The sequence below is a fragment of the Chrysochloris asiatica genome, unplaced genomic scaffold (assembly GCF_000296735.1).
Source record: "Chrysochloris asiatica unplaced genomic scaffold, ChrAsi1.0 scaffold00090, whole genome shotgun sequence".
NCBI classification, from domain to species: Eukaryota; Metazoa; Chordata; class Mammalia; order Afrosoricida; family Chrysochloridae; genus Chrysochloris; species Chrysochloris asiatica.
Window position 1 is genome coordinate 9,650,514 of NW_006408608.1, and position 19,175 is coordinate 9,669,688.

Genomic DNA, 19,175 nt, shown 5'->3' on the forward strand with positions numbered 1-19,175 from the left:
ATGCAATCAGGGGAGGCTTCCTGGAGGAATGAACGTGAAAGGAACCAATAAATGTGTGAAAGAACAAATGACTATGGACATCAAAATGAACAAATGATACTTTGATGCTGAAGCTTTGGCCACAGGGGGCTGTGTTGTCACACAGGTGAAGGAGTTTAAAAAAAAAAAAAGGAAAAATCACCATAAAATATGGGGTGGGGCTCACAGACAGGGTAAGGGTGTTTCTTAGGTGCATTACTTGGGCTACATTTAGTGGTAAGTGATCTTGGTGTTGTTAGCTGCTGTCTGGTTGGCCCTGGCTCATGATGACGCCATGTATAATGGGACCAGGCCACTGTAATCCAAACAGTGTTTATGGGCTGATTTTCAGTAGATCTCCACACCTTTGCTTTCTAGTTTGTCTTAGTCTGGAAGTTCTGCTGAAGCCTATTCAGTTTCATAGCAACATGCAAGCATCAACCGACTGGCCAGGAATCAAATCCCAGTCTCCAGTAAGGAAGACAAAAATTCTACCAGTGAGCCATCATGGCTGTCTAAGTATTATCAATAGGTTCTTTTGGAAATGTAAGTAAAACAGATGATGTGAGAACTACTAAATGGTCCCTGAAGACCACTGTGCAACCATCAACATGCCCAGAGTCCTGTGTGCCCCCACCAGGTCCCAGGGTTTCTGAGCAGCGCCACTGGGATGTCAGCAGCTCCCTAGACTAATAATGACAAGGCTGCCACCATGAGAAACAAAGCTCAAGGTCCACCTTTCCCATCAACAGGGCCTCCTGCGACCTTGAACCCCACAGCCAACCTGCTGCCGGATGTTGGCACAGAAGGACATGTCGGGGTCCAGCTTGCTGTGGTGGAACAGGTCTTTGTGTTGCAGTTCAGTCCGCAGGGCACTGCCCTTGATCAAGTAGATGTTTGAGATGTAGGGCACATTCCAAACACCCCTAGTCAACAGAGACAAGACGGGAGAGGTCACAGACGAGGTCAGGGACAAGATTACAGGCAGGAACAGGCCAACAATGCTAATTTGATTCCTCCACCCCAGCACAGGAGCTTGGCATAATTGGCAGGAAGTCCTTCTTCGTATCTGACTGCAGAATTCCTTGCTTCATGGTCAGCAGAAATTTAAGGGCAACAAAGACTGGGATATTGGTGTTGTAGTTGTGCTGAGTGCCGTCGGGTCGGTTCCGACCCATAGCAACCCTATACAGGGTTTCCGAGGCTGTAAATCTTTATGGGAGCAGAAAGCCTCATCTTTCTCCCACGGAGTGGCTAGTAGTTTCGAACTGCTGACCTTAAGGTTCGCAGCCTGATTCATTCGTAGCCACTACGCTACCAGAGCTCCTTATTTGTAGGGGTGCTGAAATGCCCAGTGGAAGACAGGTGAGTGCCCTGACAATACTCACAGGCGCCGACCCTGCACAATGTCCACGTAGTCCTCGGAGCGGGCGTAGTAGCCATCTGCACTCAGTGCCCCCCAGAAGTTGGACCACAGTCTCCCATGGCGGGTCATCAATGGGGCGATTATGTTCCTAAGGAGGGAGCACCTCAGCAGGAGATGCCTGACCACTGAAGGGAAGGGGGATTTGGTACCCCTGGGGCCTGCTTCCTCCCATAGTGAAGCCAGAGACAGAATGGGGGTAGGGAGCTGGAGTAGAGAATTAGGATGGGATGAGGAGGGGAACATCCTAAACTAATATAAGGGTGGGCAGCATGTTCAGTCAGACCCCAGAGGCACAGACCCCGGGAATCCATAGGTGAGGCCAAGGGGGAGGGAACAAGTAAGGGAAGGGTGCCTACTGGGAGCCCAGGCCCATATCACAGAGCAGTGCTGGGCTGAGGCTCTGGCTTGAAGGGTCCGTTGCCCACGGGCCTCACTTGTTTTGCTCGATCAGCAGCCGCAGGGCATTGGGTTCAGTCAGGGCCACGTCAGCGTCCATGCTGAAGTAGTAGGTACAGCTCCGGTCCTGCCGGCACAGGTCTCTGCAGGGCGTATGGCATGGGGTTAGCAGGGCTGGGGCTCCGGCGCCAGCCTCATAACCTGGGATCCCAGAGACATCCAGCAGCTACTAGGATTGAACAGAGTCTGACGTCACCAGCTACCAGCCCAGGGTCCTGAGAGAGGGACCACCAGCACAGGTCCTGGGCTGCCTGCTCTCCAGATGAAAGCCCAAGTTTGGCAACAAAAGCCCTGAACTAGGGCAAGCACAGCACACCAAGCAGGTTCTTATGCTGCCGGGCTGGGGAAGGTGGGAAAAGGTGGGAAGAATGGTCTGGTCATTCTAGAAGGCAATTTGGCAGCTTGTACCAAAAGCCTTAAAAAGTTATGTTCTTTTGGTGTAGAGTTCAGCAAGTGATGGTCTGTGATCCAAACCCAGCGCACCCACCTGCTTCTGTACAGACCACAAGCTAAGAATGGTTTTTACATTTTTCACTGGTTGGGAAAATAAAAAGAAAATGATTCAATTCAAATTTTAGTGTTCATATATAAAATGCTATTGGAACACCCCATGCTTACGCAGTTAACTATTTTTAATTTATTTATTTTAAATAAATGTTTATTTACCCTAAGTAAACTGCCTGATCAGTGGAAGAACTGAGTGGTTGCGACAGAGACCACAGAGCTGAAAATATTTACCATCTGACCCTTTGAAGGAAGTTTGCTGACCTCTAGTCAGAACTGTCTAAATCTTCAACCATCAATACATATTACTTAGGGTTTGATAAGTTTGGTTTTGTTTTAATAAAGAAAAAAAAAGAAACCAAAGATGGTGTTATGGATTGAAAAGTATGCTTTGAAAATCCTAAACTCCAATACCTGTAGATGTATTCCCTTTTGGGAACAGGACTTTGTTAGGGTAATGAGATCATATCAGTATAGGGTCAGTCTTAAGCCAATCACCTTTGAGATATAAAAGAAGCAGATCAGCACAGAGAATCAATCAAGCACAAATGAAAGGGAAGCTGTATCTCACGTGAAGACTGCCAAGAAACTGAGGGACAGTAGCGGAAAAGACACAAGAACCTCCTCTACAGCTGACAGAGACAGAAAGCCTTTCCCTTAGAGAAGCGGTTGGTGGTGTCAGGTGAGTCAGTTTTGACTCATAGCGGCCATGTATAGGGTTTCAAGGAGCAGCTGGTAGGTTTGAACCACCAACCTCCTGGTTCACAGTCCAGTGATGATCCTACAGCACCCTACCAGGAGTCCAAAGCAGGGGTGGGGAACCTGATTTCTGCCAAAATTTATAATAACATTATTCACGAGCCATACAAAATGATCAACTTAAACATTAGTCTGCTATAATTGATGCTTTTAAGTTATGGTGTTAGAGGAGAATATTGAAAGTGCCATAGGCTGCCAAAAGAACCAGGAAGTGCAGCCAGAATGCTCCTTGGAGGCCAGGATGGCCAGACTTCGTCTCTCATACTTCAGACATATTGTCAGGAGGGACCAGTCGCTGGAGAAGGATATCATGTTTGGTAAGGTGGAGGGTCAGAGAAAAAGAGGAAGACCCCCAACAAGATGAACTGGCAAAGTGGCAGCATCAATGGGATCAAGTGTGGCAACAATTGTGACGTTGGCCTAGGGCTGGGCAGTGTTTCGTTCTGTTGTACATAGGGTCGCTATGAGTCAGTACTGACTCGATGGCACATAACAACAACAGATCTGGTAAAACATTCAATTAACTCACCCCTAATGTGTTGGCTAGAGTCCTGGTGTAAGGCTGTGGGATAATGCACTGAACCACAGGGTCGGTTTGAACCTCAAGGTTGGTGGTTCAAATTCACCAGCTGCTCCTCAGAAACCCTATATAGGGTCGCTATGAATCAGAACCAACTGGAAGGCACTTAACAACGTACTGGCTGGAACTGAGGTTGCCTTGGCAGGGCCAGACCAAACGATTTCTCGGGCCTTACACGGCCTTCAGGCCAGACATTCCCTACCCCTGCCGTAAAGTCTCCTGAACTGTGAAAAAATCCACTTCTTTGTTCAAGCCACTCATTTGTACTTCTGTTATAGCAACATTATATGACTAAGACAGATTGCTTCTCTAATTGTCAACATTTGTCTATTTCCATTTCTCTGCCCTTCTCCTTTTTCTGATTTGCTTCTGAAACCCAACTGATACTGCTCAGCCTGAATAGGACCTCCCAAGCCAGCAGGATGGAGAGTGTTTCCCTATTTAATGGATGGGAATTCTAAGGCCCAGAGAGAGACAGGAACTTGCAGGGCATCATAAAGCCTTCTGAACGCTTGTCTCCCAGCCTGATGCTCCTGACCCATGGCCCCTCCACCCACCATGCCCCCCCCTTACTTGCCCCTGGGCCCCAACTCACATGCCCATGTTCCTAGCTTCAGCATTGGCCACCCGGAGCTCGGGGCCCACCAGCTTCACAGACTGGTACTTGCTGCCATGCTCTGCCAGGAACTGCTCCACCTGGGTCTTATGGTGCTGCTCCTGGGAGGGGGGATGCAAGGATGAAGTACAGGCTTCCCCACAGGGCCCACACCACCTTCTACCCTGCTCATCCCTGGCTATCTGCTTTCCTGTCTTGGAGGACCTTTCCCCATATCAAAACCACTGCCTAGAAGCTCTTCCCAGATATGCCAGATCCTGGCCTTCTTTCAACCACCCTACCTGACAAAGCCCAGTTCCACAGGCCTCTTAAGAGGCTTTGTTGCCATGACAGCACCCAGAGAAGGGGAGGCTGCTTCAGGGTATGGAAAAATCAATCCGCATTGTTACAAAATACTCCAGGCTCAAACAGTTAAACACAGAACTACACATGACCCAGACATAGACCCTGTAGAAGTGAAGGCTGGAAGGCACCCAGGAACTCAGGAACCCGTAGGTCAATGTACACTGCAGCATTTTTCACAAGAGCCCAGGAGGAACAACCTAAGTATCCATTAACACACGAATAGATAAAAGAGGTGGCATGGTGGTCACAGTGCTCAGCAACTAACTGAGAAGTTGTTGGTTTGAACCCACCAACCACTCTATGAGAGAAAGTCTGTTTCTATAAAGAGCACAACCTTAGAAACCTTACTGGGACAGCCCTACTCTGGCCTGTGAGTTTGAATCAACTCATCGACGCACAATAACAGATGGATGGACAAACCAAATGTGGATCAGATATACAATGGAATACTACTCCCGCCATAAAGAGCAATTTAGTCCTGCTGCATGCCACAGCATGGGGGAACTGTGAAAACATCAGGCCGAGTGAGATCATTCCGTTGCATAGGGGACAAATACCATGTGATCTCACTTACAAGAAATACACAAGCATATAGAAGCCAAGAGTCCTGGTGTGACGCCACAGGATACATGTATCAATGGCACTCAACAACAACATGGAAGCCAAAGGTGGGAGAGAGGGGGCAAAAGGGCATTTCTGCTGAGGAGACACTGAATTTATGTGAATGGTGGTGTCTGATCTGGAAAAGAAGAGTGAAAATGGGTGGATACCTTGAAGAACATCATCCTGCCACTGAACTGTATGTGTAGCAGGAACCCTGGTGGGGTAGTGGGTTAAGTGTTGGGCTGCTCAATACAAGGTCAGCAGTTCAAACCCACCAGTTGCTCTAAGGGAAAAAGATAAGACTGTCTGTTTCTATAAAGATTTACAGCCTTGGAAACCCTAAGGAGGGGTTCTACTGTCCTAGAGGGGAGCTACTCACCAGCAGCAGGTTGGGGATTGTTTTGGTTAAAAATAAAAACCAGAAATTCAAAAAACAGTGGAAACAAAGCCAACAACAGTCCCTACCCAGGGCCCTTTGTGGGCAGAGGGGGTTGGGGAAGGGGGCTGTACAAAGCAGGGTCTTTAGAACAAACCCAGGGCTCAGAGCAAACCCTGGCTCGGCTAGGACTAGCCACGTGACCTTGGCTAAGTCATTGATTTCTCCTGTACCAACTTTAGCTTCCTCACTTGTGAAATGCAGCCTTCCCGACAGGTCACCATGAAGATTTGCTGAGTCAGATAGAACACAAAGCAGATCCCCACAGGCTGCCTCGTGACAGTTATTTTCCCACATACAGTCACAGTCATGGGCTCTGCCTGCTGTCTCCAGGGATGCTCTCAACGAGACTCCCATGGGCAGGGCCTAATCTTCTGCTTACATGTGGCACACTGCACAGGTGAGAGACTGCCTGGGAGGCAGGCAGGGAACTGAGCCAAGTTAGGACCATGGGGCCGGGCCATCCACCTAGGTGGGCAGCAGAGACGAGCGCAGGTCTAACTAAAGGTGACCTGAAGAACAGGTAGGAATTGGAGTGTCTCTGGCATCCCAGAAAGGGAGACTGACATACACAAAAGCCAAGAGGTAGGACTTCATCTGACTAGGGAGAAGAGGCAGGGAGGGAGGAGCTGGGGACGTTGAATCCAAGCCCATGGCCCACCAGGTACTCCAGGAATGAAAATCAACTTGGCTATCACTAGATCAAACTGCCGTGGTGGTTGGATGCCGTCAAGTCAGTTCCTACTCTTAAGAGATTCTATACACACCATCCTCACAATTGTTGCTATGTTTGAGCCCATTTATTGCTGCCACTGTGCCAAGCCATCTCACTGAGGGTCTTGTTCTTTTTTGTTGACCCTCCACTTTACCAAGCATGATGTCCCTCTCCAGGGACTGGTCCTTCCTGACAACAGGATCTTGACCCAAGTCACACAGTAAGCCCTTGGGGGAGAGCGCCTGGTATTTATTTACGTGGTTATGGATGAAGAGCCGCATCTGTTTCTGGGAGTAGCGGAGGCGCAGTAGCCGCTGGAAGAAGAGCGATAGGAACGGCGTGGGCTGCTCGATGAAAATGCCAACCAGGACTATGGGCAGAGCTTCATCCTGCACGGGGAGGAGGTGGCACAGGGTTCAGCAGTGTCTAAGGACAGCACCCACTGTTGACCCCCTGAGGGGCTGGGTGATCCAGAGCCAAGGGCAGAAGATACAGACTTAGCGTGGGATGGGAGCTGGGCAGGAAATTCTGAGCAGGGTGTACCCGTGGGCACAGGCAAGGCCTGGCAGGAAGTAGCCACAAGAGACTTCAAGAGGAGAGAGAGGGAAGTCCAGGCTAGGAACCAGGTTAGCTCCAGTGGACACAGCTGTCGGGAGATCATGACTGGTGTGGTGTTTGGGGGGAACTATAAGTGAGAGGTAAGAGACCAGGTGGAAGAAACTGGAATTTGGGCACTGGGGAAGCTGGGGTCATGTGTAGTCTGAGAAGACTTCCTGGGAGATGTGTCTGGGTACAGAGAAAGGGGTCCTGGGCAGGGAGTGAACCTGGTTCCCTTCCACCAAGGGCAATGGAGTATATTCCAGAACCTCTGGCCATCCCCCATCCATGACCCCAGTCGCAGGTCCTCACCCGGATGCCTTTGAGGAGGCGCAAGCCCTCATCACACACGGTGCAGCCTGTCTCAAAGGTCCAGAAACGTGGGATGTAGTTGCCCAGGTAGTTCAACTGCAGCTGTCAGAGGGACACGTGTCAGAGGAGAGTCAGGCTGAACCGCTCCTCCACAGCCACTGACAGGCCTGATGGACCCTCCCAATCACACTTCCCTGGACTCTTGAGGACCCCACACAACACAGTCCCCCCTAGTTCACGCTCTTAACAAACAAACAAAACCCCAGTTGCCATCACGTCAATTCCAACTCATGGTAACCCTCTGTGTGTCAGAGTAGAACGGTGCTCCAGAGGTTTACAATGGCTGAGTTTTGAGAAGGAGATCACCAGGTCCTTATTCTAAAGCAACGCTAAGTGGACTCAAATTACCAAGCTAGCCCCAGTGGGGGTCCTCCCAATCCCCAGGGGGCAGGAACTGCATTAGATTTTGGGCAAGTCTTAGAAAGAATGTTCCATTCTCCTGGAGTTCACTAAAGATGCTCTGAGGGAGGGCGGAGGACAGACAGCATACTTAGTGTTTCTTCATCTTTGGCTCTCCTGGGAAACTTGATAAAATGCAGATTCCTGAGTCCCTTCAGAAGATTTCCATTCAATTCAATTGGGTGGAGTCAAGAAACCTGCACTTTTCCCAAGTCTCTCCACTACCCAGTGCCACCACGTGATTCTGATGTAGGTGGTCCAAGACTCACTAAAAGAAATACAGTAGGAACCAGGGCACAGTGGGCTCCAGCTCCCTGAGGTCCACCCTGAGCCTGACTGCATTGATAGCTCCAGAGAGCAGGGACCAGTCTGTCCTGTAGGACTGTACCCCTTATTCCCTGGTGCAAACATTCAATGCATGTTTGTTGAATGAATAAGTGTGTGTGCAGCAGGGAGGGACTGTGTGTCAGTCAGTAGTACCCAAACCAGGGAAAGACAGCACCACGCTGAAGTCAGAGGCAGCAGGTCTACAGCAGGGCCCAGGTAGACAACCTTGGCCCCAGGAGGGGTTGGGGGTACAGTGAGCGAAGCATCAGGGTCCCAAGCCCCCTCTATGCTTCCTTGTGGCTGGGGTCACTCCCTACCTTGGTAGGCCCGTTGCCGTGAATCACAACCGGGAGAGTGTCATAGGCAAGATTCCGAGCTCTCACGTGTCCCATTTCAAACTTGAGCACGACCTCATCTAAGGACCAGAGAGCACAGTCCCTGACTCAGTGTCAGGCCCAGAGTTGACAGGCTGGCTCTTATCCCAGCTCTCCCCTAGTGACCAAAAAGTGGCCTTGGGCAAGTCACTTCAGCTTTTTGAGACTTGGTCTCCTCATCTGTAAAATGGAGATAATGCCATCTTCGTGGGGTGAGTAGAGGATTCAACAGCTGGCCCGCACTTCCTACCATGGCTAGAGTGTAGTGAGCACAGGAGGTTCCAGGGTACAGGCTCCCTGGAACCCCTAACAGGACCAACCTCCTTCTGTCCACCTTCATCCCCTCCCTGGGGGGGCTGCTCACCCAGGGCTCCATCCAAGTTCTGGAAGATTCGGCAGCGGTGGTCCAGGGTGATGTTGATCTGTTCCTGCCAGGAAAGAGGATGTCAGGTTGCAGTAGGGACAGGGCCTGGGCGTTAAGTGGGAGCTCCCTCACTCTGTGGGGGGAACCTTCCCCCTACCTGAACTCCATGGCTATGACTGCCTCTCCCCACACTCACTCTAGCCCACCACATCAGGGTAGCTGGGGGCCTGAAAACACCTGCCATAATCAAGCCCCTGAGCTCTATCTCTAGAGACTCAGGGGCTCTCAGAACCGGAAGAAATCAAAGGCAGTAACAGCTATTTCAATGACAACAACAACAGCAACAGCAACCACAATAAATAACAAACACTTGCTTACTATACCAGTCAGTGTTCTAAGTCTTGTATATGTGTCTGTACTTTATTAACTTAATCTGTAAAGCATCCCTATGAAAAAGCACTACCATTATCCCCATGTTTTAAAATAAGGTGCAGACTCCCACCTCCACCACCGCTCATGGTTGTCTCGCCATGGCGCTTTCTCGGGGGTTGCCCCAGGAGCTGGCCGAGGCTGTGGAGGGCCAGATGCTGGTGGTGGGTGAGGGGGCATCGGCTGTGAGCTCTTCAAGAACAACATGCTCACTGGCTTTTCCCATATGGATTTGAGTGATCGGGATACTATTGATGTTAGCAACCTCAGTAGGCAGTTTTTGTTTAAAAAGAAGTATGTTGGAAGATCAAAGGCCCAGGTTGCCAAAGAAAGTGTACTGCAGTTTAACCTGAAAGTTAAACTATGACAGCATCATGAGCCCTGACTATAACATGGAATTTTTCCAACAGTTTACATTGGTTATAAATGCTTTAGATAACAGAGCTACCCACAACCATGTGATAGGAAGGATGTGTCTGGCAGCGGATGTACCTCTGACTGTCAGTGGAATTACTGGCTAGCTTGGACGAGTAATTATTATGGAAAAGGGTGTATGTTATGAATACCAACATAGAGAACTTTTCCTGGCTGTACCATTTGTAACACGCCTTAAGAAACTATTTATTGCATCGTTTGGGCAAAGTATTTGTTCAACCAGTTGTTTGGAGAAGAAGATGCTGTTCACGAGGTTATCTCCCGAGAGAGTTAACCCTGAAGCTTCCTGGAAATCAATGGAAACTAAAGTCAGAGCAAGAGCATCTAATGAAGACAGAGACACTAAACAGATTTCCACAAAAGAATGGACTAAATCAACTGGATATGGCTCAGCCAAACTTCTTAATCAAGTTTTTTAGAGATGATACCAGGATATCTGTTGACCATGAATAAACTATGGCTGAACAGGAAATCGCCAGCTCCATTGGACTAGGTTGAAACACAAAGTCAAGGTGAAGACACCAATGTAGCAGACCAGCAAAATGAAGCCCAGTAAGGTCTGAAAGACCAGCAAGCTCTAGATGTCAAGAAATAGGCAAGTCTTTTTTCAAAAAGCATTGAGACTTTAAGATTTCAGTTTACAGAGAAACAGGGGAAAGCGGAACTCACGTGGGACAACGAAGACCCACCTGCTGCAGATTTTGTCACCTCGACTGCAAACCTTGGGATGCGTATTTTCGATACAAATATGAAGAACAGATCTGATATGAAATCAATGGCTGGAAACATCATTCCTGCTATTGCAGTGACTAATGGGTTGATAGCATTGGAAGACTTGAAGATTTTATCACGAAAACTAAGCCAACGTAGAACAATTTTTTGGAATAAACTACCAAACCCAAGAAAGAAGCTTCATTTGCTTTGGGCACTAGATCCTCCCAATGCCAGTTGTTAGGTATGTAAGTTGTGAGTTGGGATGCTAACCTCAAGGTTAGCAGTCCAAAATTACCAGCTGTTCCGTGGGAAAGAGATGAGGCTTTCTGCTCCTGTAGAGATTTACAGCCTCAGAAACCCTATGCAGTCGCTCTGAGTTGGATGGAACTGACTCCACGACACACCACCACTACTACCACCAAACAAGCCAGAGATGCTGCCAGAAGTACAACTAATGGCCGTGATGACGGAGCTCAATCTTCTCCATCCACAGCGCAAGAGGAAGACGATGTGCTCATAGTGGATTCAGCTAAAAAAGGCCCTTCAAATAAGGCTGGTGGTATTGGCAAAGAACATAGAAGTCACAAGAGGAAATTGGATGAGAAAGAGAATGTTACTGAGAAGTTATGTACAGAACCAACAGATGAGCTTGATGAAGTTATAGCATTAGACTGAACAGAAATATGCCTTCAGACAGAACCTTCTTATGTTATCTGGACAGAACAGATTGTTATGTCCTTTGTTCCAAAGGGAAACAAGTTTACATCATCGATTTGAAAATGATTCTGCTACCTTTGAAAGCATTCATTTTCCTAGAACAATTAGAAACATAACAGTATGCTGTATTGAAAGTAGGAATATATAGTTTTCATGTCTAGATGGGTCTAGTGAAAGGAGATGGGGATAAGATTCTTAAGATTCAATAGTGAGCAATTGTTATCAAGACTAATTACAACTGTCACAACTGTAAAGATAGAAGTTTGGCAACAAAAAGGGGGAGTAGTTAATCTTACATTCCAGGAACAGAGGAACAGGGAGAAGAGCATGAGCAGAATGTGGGACCCTATCCAGAGAAGCAGCAAAACCAGAGATGGAGGCAGAGATGAGGACATGGAGAGAGGGAGCAGCTGAGGACTCTAGACTCACGGAAAGAGAAAGGCTGTGTGCTGGCAGCCAGGAGGCAGGCTTGCAGAATGCACCCTTTGGTTGTTTAAATGATTACATATTCCTGATTGTTTCTGTGTACATCAAAAACAAAGAAAACAGAGGGAATAGAAGCAAATACTGTTGAATGATAATGCATGGGGGGATTGTAATCATTGCAGTGAAATGAAATACATTAGGATGAGTGTAAAACCAATGTTCTTCCATTGTAAACTATCATTCAATTCACAATAAAAAAAACTAAAAAAAAAAGTAGGAATATAGTTTTGAAACTCTTCTAACAAAGTGTATACATAAAGAGTTATGAGATAAAACAACACAACGCATATTGCCTTTTTGATGTATACACCTTAGGTATCATTGAATAGTTTTAAAATATTGTGGTTTAGTAAAGTTGATACCTGGTTATAAACATGATGCCTTTATTGTTGGCTAGAAAAAGAACCATTTTTGTCCTAGATCTAATCGTTTTCATATTCTGACTGAAACAGATTCAAAGAGGTATCAAGTGCCACGCATTCAAACTTGTTTTTAGATGTTAACTGGCACTGTATATATTATTGCAAAACAATGTTAATTTACTCAAGTTTATACTTTGTACTACCTGGTATGTCTGTAAGAAGACAATTTTTGTGTATTGTTACAGTTCCAGGTTATTTATATTTGCTGTTTAGAAAAAGTCAAATACAACTATACTGTACTTGGACCACATAAGTGTCATCTGCTTACTTATTACACAACAAATAATTATGAAGGCAAAGAGTGACTGGACAACTTGCCCAAGATCACGTAGCTGGGATTTGAACCCAGGTAGCCTGACCCTAAAGTCCCTATTCTTAACCACTGGGCAACATTTCGTTTGAGTTTCAACTGTGTCTTGAAGACTCCCTAGGCCAGTTTGAGGAAAAGCAGACGGCATTTTGGGCTATAGCACCCATCCTAAACAAAGCAGCTTCTCTTTTATGTTTTGGACCCTGGGCTTCTACAAATGATGTCACCAGAAGCAGAGGGGAAGGAGGAAAAAGGTCTGAGTTGACAAAAAGATCCGTTTCTACTGCCCAAGCTGCTTATTTTATGGGTGACAGAATCTGAGGCCCCAAGAGGGAAGGTAACTTCCCAAGGTCATACAGGGGAGCAGGGAAGAATCAAGGAACCTGACCCCAAGGCCTCCTTGTGCTTCCTGCCGGTCCAGAGGGCACTTCCTGGCCTGGCCTGGCCACGCCCCTCAATGTTGTCAGCCTCCATCCAGACAGCTCTGATGTGGGGCTTCTGGACCCAACTCTATCAAGGACCCATCAGCGCCCCCTGCAGGATGGAGGAGGAGCAGCCAAGACTGGCAGATCTTTTCATCTCAGTCACCACCTGACTTGAGGGAGGTTTGTTCCTATCTATAAGTCCTGGTATGATGCTGTAGAACAAGCACTGGACTGCTAACCACAGCCGCTCCTTGGAAACCCTATACAGGGTCACCATGAGGCAGAACTGACTCGATGGCACTTAGCAACCACATGGCAAAGCTATTCTGCTTACTTCGCTGCCATATCCTTACCTCCCGCCTGTAACAGTGCAGGCTGCCAATATCAGACAAATGAATGAGTAGCCCAAAGAATGAATGGATGAATGGGTGTCAGGACCCCAGGGGGCTTCTCCTGGTGAGTCTGCCCTCTGGGCAGCCCCCTCTCCTGGGCTGCACCTTCCGCTTCTTACCCTCTTCTCTGGGTCTAAGAAGATCTTGGTGTAAAAGAGCTGGTCGCTGTCACTGTCTTGACCCTCCCATTCAGATACCAGTTTGCTGAGGTTGGGGGCAAAACCGATGAAGCCTGGAAGGGAGGGGGCACACAGAGACAAGAAACTTAGCTTCCAGCCTCCAGGGCAGGAGCCTCCCCCAGCCTCTCCTTTCAATCACCTCCCATCCTTTACCCACCAACTCTGTTTCCTCTTGGAAGTCCCCTTGGATTAATGGGCGGTGGTTTCTGCAGACTAGAAACAGCCTATCAGTTCATACTGATAGTTCCCACTATGGTTGATGAGTTCCCACTAACCCCAGAGAGAAGGCTCAATGGAGCCCACAAAATTGTTCCAACAGCACAGCTCTAGACACAGGTGGTGAATGAAAATGAAACCAGAGCCCCTGGAGTACTAAGCTGGAGAGGTCCAGGCTTGAGCCCCTTTGATACAGTTATCTGGGACAGCTCAGTCCAGGCAAGGGTAGAGGTCACATTATACATTGGGTACTGTGCCCTGGTACAGTGGGGGAAATCCACACAGGTTTCCTGGATGGGTGAAAACTATCAAGAAGAGGAAGCAAAAGAAAGGGGAGATGGTGGGAAGTCAGGAAGGGGCCCATCCCAAGGACACCCCTACTCTGGGCATCAGGGCCAGGACATTCTAACTCTCAGCTAGGGGAGGAACATGGGTGCTGGGGGCAGATACCCTTTCCAAGGCTGGACAGGGGTAATTTCCAAGCAATGGAGTGATGTGAGGGGTCTGATTCTTTAAAAGGTCCCTCTGGATCTTAAAAGCTCATAAGCAGCCATCTAAGATGCAACTATTGTTCTCTCCATGTACAAAAGAAAGAAGAGTGATGAAAACTTGAAGATGATTGGAATCAACTAATCCAATGGACCAATCAATGGACATGTGAACATCAGTCTCCACAATTCTGAGACCAGAAGAACTAGATGGTGCCCAGCTACCACTTACTAACGTCTCTAAAAGAGATCACATTAGAAGGTCTTGGGTAGAGTGGGAGAAAATGTGAAACAAAACTCAAAATCATGAAAAAAAAAAAAAAAACCCACAAAAAACCACAACACAACAGGCTTACTAGTCAGAAAAAGACTGGAGGATTCTAAGACCATGGCTCTCAAATCCCCTTCAGGTCTGGAATGGAACTCACCCTTGTAGCCCAATTTTCTGTCAAGCAGTAGATAGTTATATAGGAGAAGCAACAACACTAGTAAAGTATCCTCACCATGCAATGATCAGCCATTCAAGATCAAAGGGCAACAGTTACCTAAGGTCAAAGTTGAGAAGGGATGGGAAGGTGGGTAGAATGGAAATAAGAACCACAGGGAGAAAGCAGGATAACTGATGTTCCGTGGAGGGGATTACAGTCATTGAGATGAACAATGTGTATGATTTGTTGAATGTAAAACTGATGATGCTCTCTGTAAAGCTTCATTCAATTAGCAATAAAACATTGAGGAGGAGAAGAAAAGGTCTCTCTGGCAACTGGGTAGAGAAAGAACTAGAAGGCGGTGAGGGTGGAGGTGGACAGAGCAGTTAGGAGACTACGATGGATGTCTAGGAGCCAAGGGGTGATGCTGGGCTGGGTGAGATAGTGGACATGCATGTGGAATGTGAGGAGATAGGCGCAATGGAGCTAAAATAGAAGGAAGACACGAGACGGCGCTTCTGGATGTTGCTCTGTGCAGTTGGGTAGCTGTTTCATGAGAACGTCAAAGACTACAGGGTAGGGAAAAGGAATGGATGAGGGCAGGTTTAGGGGTGAAAAATCAGGAGCTCTTTGATGGCTAATTTTTGTGTTAATTTTGGTTTTGCTGTTGGTTTGTGACTAAGGAGACCTCAAGTGTGTCAATGTACAATTGCTCAATAGGGCTTTCTTGGCTAGCATCTTTACAGAAGCAGATTCCCAAACCAGTTTCTTCTGCAAGGCTGGGAGGTAGGTTCAAACCATTAACCTTTCGGTTACCAGCCAGAGATCTTATGTGATAGTGTGAGAAACGTTGTCTACACTGACAAACACTCAAGTAATCCAATCTGTACTCATTTTAGCGAGAGTGGGCTTTTCTTTATTCAATTTTGCAAAATCAGGCACTCAACCCCGTAGACAAGGGCAGACACACCACATGCCCACCACAAACGGTTTTTACTCTTGTCTACAAAATGCCCCTCCTCCAGTTCCAGTTCCCCATATACAATTCTATGGCATGTCCCATTTTCTTCCCCCTGCAGAGAAGCCAAAATGGCTTGCCCATTGTCTTAATAGCTGTATTCTTATATAAATTTCCTAGTCTGTCCTCAAACAGCCAGGTTACATATCCCTTCCTGTATGTAAATCAACAATCTGTTTGCCAGGCCTAGCAATCTCATGAATTCCTAAAGATGGACCACACCCACAAGAGTTATTTCACAAAATAGTTAATTAATTTTATGTGTCAACTTGCCTAAATTATGGTTCCCAGTGATTTGGCCAAATGCTAGTCTAGTTGCTGTTCCATAATGTAATCTTCCATGATTTAATTACCCTCTATAATATAATCTAATGCCATGTAGCCAATTCATTGGCTGAAAAAGGAGTCACCTTAGTCTTCTGCCTCTCGTATTTTGGCAGAGTTCTCTTTCTCCCTTTACTTTCACTCTTCCCATGGCCTAACCTATAGCTCTTAGAGCACAAGACCGCAGGAGTCTCCAGCCTGCCACCTGACCTACAGATTTTGGACTTGCCAGACTCCACAATCACATGGGCCAATTCCTTGAAGTAAATTACTCACTCTGTCTAGACAGCTCACTCATTCTGTTTCTCTAGAGAACCCTAGAATAAACTTCATTTAGGACATTCTGGGCCTTAGATCTGTGAGATATCCACACGGGGCATCAAGCCAGGGGAGACCCTCCCTACAATCCCTGTTCCCCGCCCAGCTCTCTCACCTCCAGAGCCCAGAAACCTCTTGCCGTCAGATACCGCTGGGTACTTGGCCTCCAACCTGCGGTCTGGATAGATGAGTTCCTCCGCTGAGAAGACCACCTGGCTCCTGGCCTGCCGGAACTTCTTCAGAAGCTCCCGGGGTCCTGACGCGAACAACACGTCATAGCTGCAGCCAGAATAGAGAGCATGGGAGGGTGAGGGCACAAGTAGATGAAGACTGACCAGAGATCCTCAATTCCTGCACCAACCCTGAATCTGCCCAGGTCTCTGGCCCTTCCTGCCATGTGTCCACCCAACTCTGAAGAGAGACAGACTCTATAAACTGTTCTTCTCACACTTTTATCATGGCTCACCACACCTGGATACATCCTGCCTCCCATCTTTCCATTAAGAATGGGAATGAGCTACACCAAAAAGTCTTTTCTTTGGGTTCAGAGAGCCTCCAATACTAGAAATCAACCTTGGCTAAAGTGGTGCTCCTCACTCCTAATGTTCTGAGAGGCCCTTATTCTAGAATTTTCTTACATTTTCCCAAGAGGGATCCAGCCCAGGAAGCCTCCAGCCCATACCTGTCTGTGAAGAGAATGACCATGTTTTCCTTGTCCGCATGCTTCTCCAGAGCTCTCTTCAACAGCCGAACCTTCTGCCCTCCACCTGCTGGCATCTCCTGCCCACCATTCCAGTCCTCCCCCAGGCCAAGCACCTGCAGAGAAAGGTCCCTGACCACTGGTTGTAGGGGAACAAATGCCTTTTTCCAGTCACACGGTCTACCCTGCACCCGAGCACTGAGCAGGTTTGCTTCTGTTAAGCACCTTCTCCTCTCCCATCCCCTGCCAGCAAAACATTCTATAATATATGTGAGGCTGACCTGGCTCCAGTGATCACGTGACTCTGCCTGGCCATTCAGAATTCCCTACCCTTCCAGCTCCACTCCCCGCTCTCATAGCCCTAGCTCTGAGCATGTGACCCAAACATGGTCTATCAGTGTTCCCTCAGTCAGTTCTGTTAAAGCTCTAAGGAAAGCTAGCTTGTTTTGTTCAGGTTGCAAACCTGAGACATGGGAACCTGTGGCTGGCGGTCACCTTGCCACCATGTGGAAAGAACATGTCTGTAAATGAAAATAAACAGGGCTCACAGATACGATAACACAGCAATGCTGCTTCATTTAAATGCTTCAATCAAGCGATGGCTGAAGCCAGCTTTTGTTTCAACACTCATTCATGTGAGCAAATGCATTTTCTTGCTTGCTTAATGTCACTAGTTTGCAAGCATTATGTAGATGGTGACATGGTGTGTCTTATCCCTCACTCTACCTTCAAGTCACACTGTGCCTCACAGAGGGAGACGCTCGGCACCCTCTGCTGGAATGGACGAATGTCTCCCTCCGTGATCTGCACACACACAACCCCAAGTCCATGCCACTGATAAACTAGGTAGTCTCCAAACCATGTCCTCCCCAAAATCCCCTGGAGAGATGTGTGAAAATTAGAAGGCCCTACCTTCTAATCTACCCTCAACAGAGCCTTATGCACCCTAACATTTGAAGCCCATGGGAGAAAGATGAGGCTTTCTGCTCCCGTAAAGATTTACAGCCTCAGAAACCCTGTACAGAGTTGCTATGAGTTGGAACCAACTCCACGGCACATCACCACCACCACCACCAAGCATTCCCAGTCTTTGCTCCTCCCACACTTTTGTTCACCTCCTCATGCTGTGTCTTCTGCTTCCTCTTGCTGCCCCCTAACTTATCTTCATCCTTCAGGCTTCCAAAAGCCTTCTCAGGTACCCCAAGTCTATCTCCAGGTCTCCATAGCTTGCAACGGGAGCTTGCCTAGCTCCTGGATCCTCCCATCACCCTTTGGTTGCATCATCCTAGCCCAGGAGCCATATTACCTGAATCTTGTAGTTGAAGAACTGGGCTGAGCGCTTGAAGCGTCGGAATCCCTCTGTCTCCTTAGTGGCCACCGTGAGGACTAAGAGGTTGTCTGGGGGCAGAGATGGGAGTAGGGGTGAATGGAAAAGGAGTATGAGGGGCGAAGACAAGGAACAGTGGGTCACTGTTCTCAGAGACCAATCAAATCCTGGCAAGATATGTCTTCATGTCAATCTGTTATAGATAGAGCCAGGTAGGAAGGGACATGCCTATAATATGGAGCTGGTCAGTGGCAGAGCTAGGACATAACCAATCCCCGACTGACCAAGGTGACCATAAGCATCCACAGGGGAGGCATTTGATCTTGTGTTGTAGGATGGAGTCTTTCTCGCTTTAAGGCCCTCCACACGACAGATGGAAGGATTAGTTCTGAATGCTGAGCCCCAGGAGGACCTCTTGATCAATGCGAGGATGGCAAACATACAGTACAAATGCCACTGTTCTCAACTCCCATACCCAGAGCAGACATTGCTAATCAATCTGAATAGTCTCACTTGGCCTTGGATTCTTCCAACTCAGTCAGTATCTCAGGCTGATACAACCAACCAGAGGTGTTCTACAGTAGAAACTAGTAAGTCATCTGTCAGTCTGTCTGTGACCTTTGGCCAGAGCAACTTGTACTACCTTTTAAACAAGGGCCCTCCCTGAGGCTTTGCCTCTGCAATGGAACCTGCCAGCATTTCTGGGTTTAGGAGCCTTGGAGAGCCCCTCCCAGACCACACAATGACTTTGTGTTCCTGAGAAGTGAGGGCCTGGAGCTGGTCTGTGGGCTTCGAATCAGCTCCTCTGATCCTTATCGGCTGGTGTGGGTGGGTTGAATTGTGTCCCCAAAAATGATCTATAGCCCCAGCTGATCTCCTCCCTCCCTGCCTTCCTCGGATGGCGGCTGTTTATGCTGGACGTGTGGCCAGAGACGGGTAAGGATCACGTGGAACCT

General features: G+C 47.8%; 1 protein-coding gene and 1 pseudogene across 1 annotated transcript in view; one reads left to right on the plus strand and one right to left on the minus strand.

Annotated features, from left to right (window-relative positions):
• PLOD1 (procollagen-lysine, 2-oxoglutarate 5-dioxygenase 1) overlaps nt 1-19,175 on the minus strand; it is a 34,837-nt gene that overhangs the window by 5,122 nt on the left and 10,540 nt on the right. Inside the window, exons 2-13 of the mRNA XM_006866379.1 lie at nt 18,199-18,290; nt 16,875-17,008; nt 16,308-16,471; nt 13,341-13,453; nt 8,892-8,955; nt 8,471-8,568; nt 7,368-7,469; nt 6,716-6,847; nt 4,339-4,460; nt 1,879-1,983; nt 1,407-1,532; nt 803-944 (exon numbers count right to left, since the gene is read on the minus strand). Coding sequence (XP_006866441.1) covers nt 803-944; nt 1,407-1,532; nt 1,879-1,983; nt 4,339-4,460; nt 6,716-6,847; nt 7,368-7,469; nt 8,471-8,568; nt 8,892-8,955; nt 13,341-13,453; nt 16,308-16,471; nt 16,875-17,008; nt 18,199-18,290 — 1,394 coding nt within the window. The remainder of the gene's footprint in view (nt 1-802; nt 945-1,406; nt 1,533-1,878; nt 1,984-4,338; nt 4,461-6,715; nt 6,848-7,367; nt 7,470-8,470; nt 8,569-8,891; nt 8,956-13,340; nt 13,454-16,307; nt 16,472-16,874; nt 17,009-18,198; nt 18,291-19,175) is intronic.
• On the plus strand, nt 9,422-10,989 carry LOC102840605 (annotated as a pseudogene).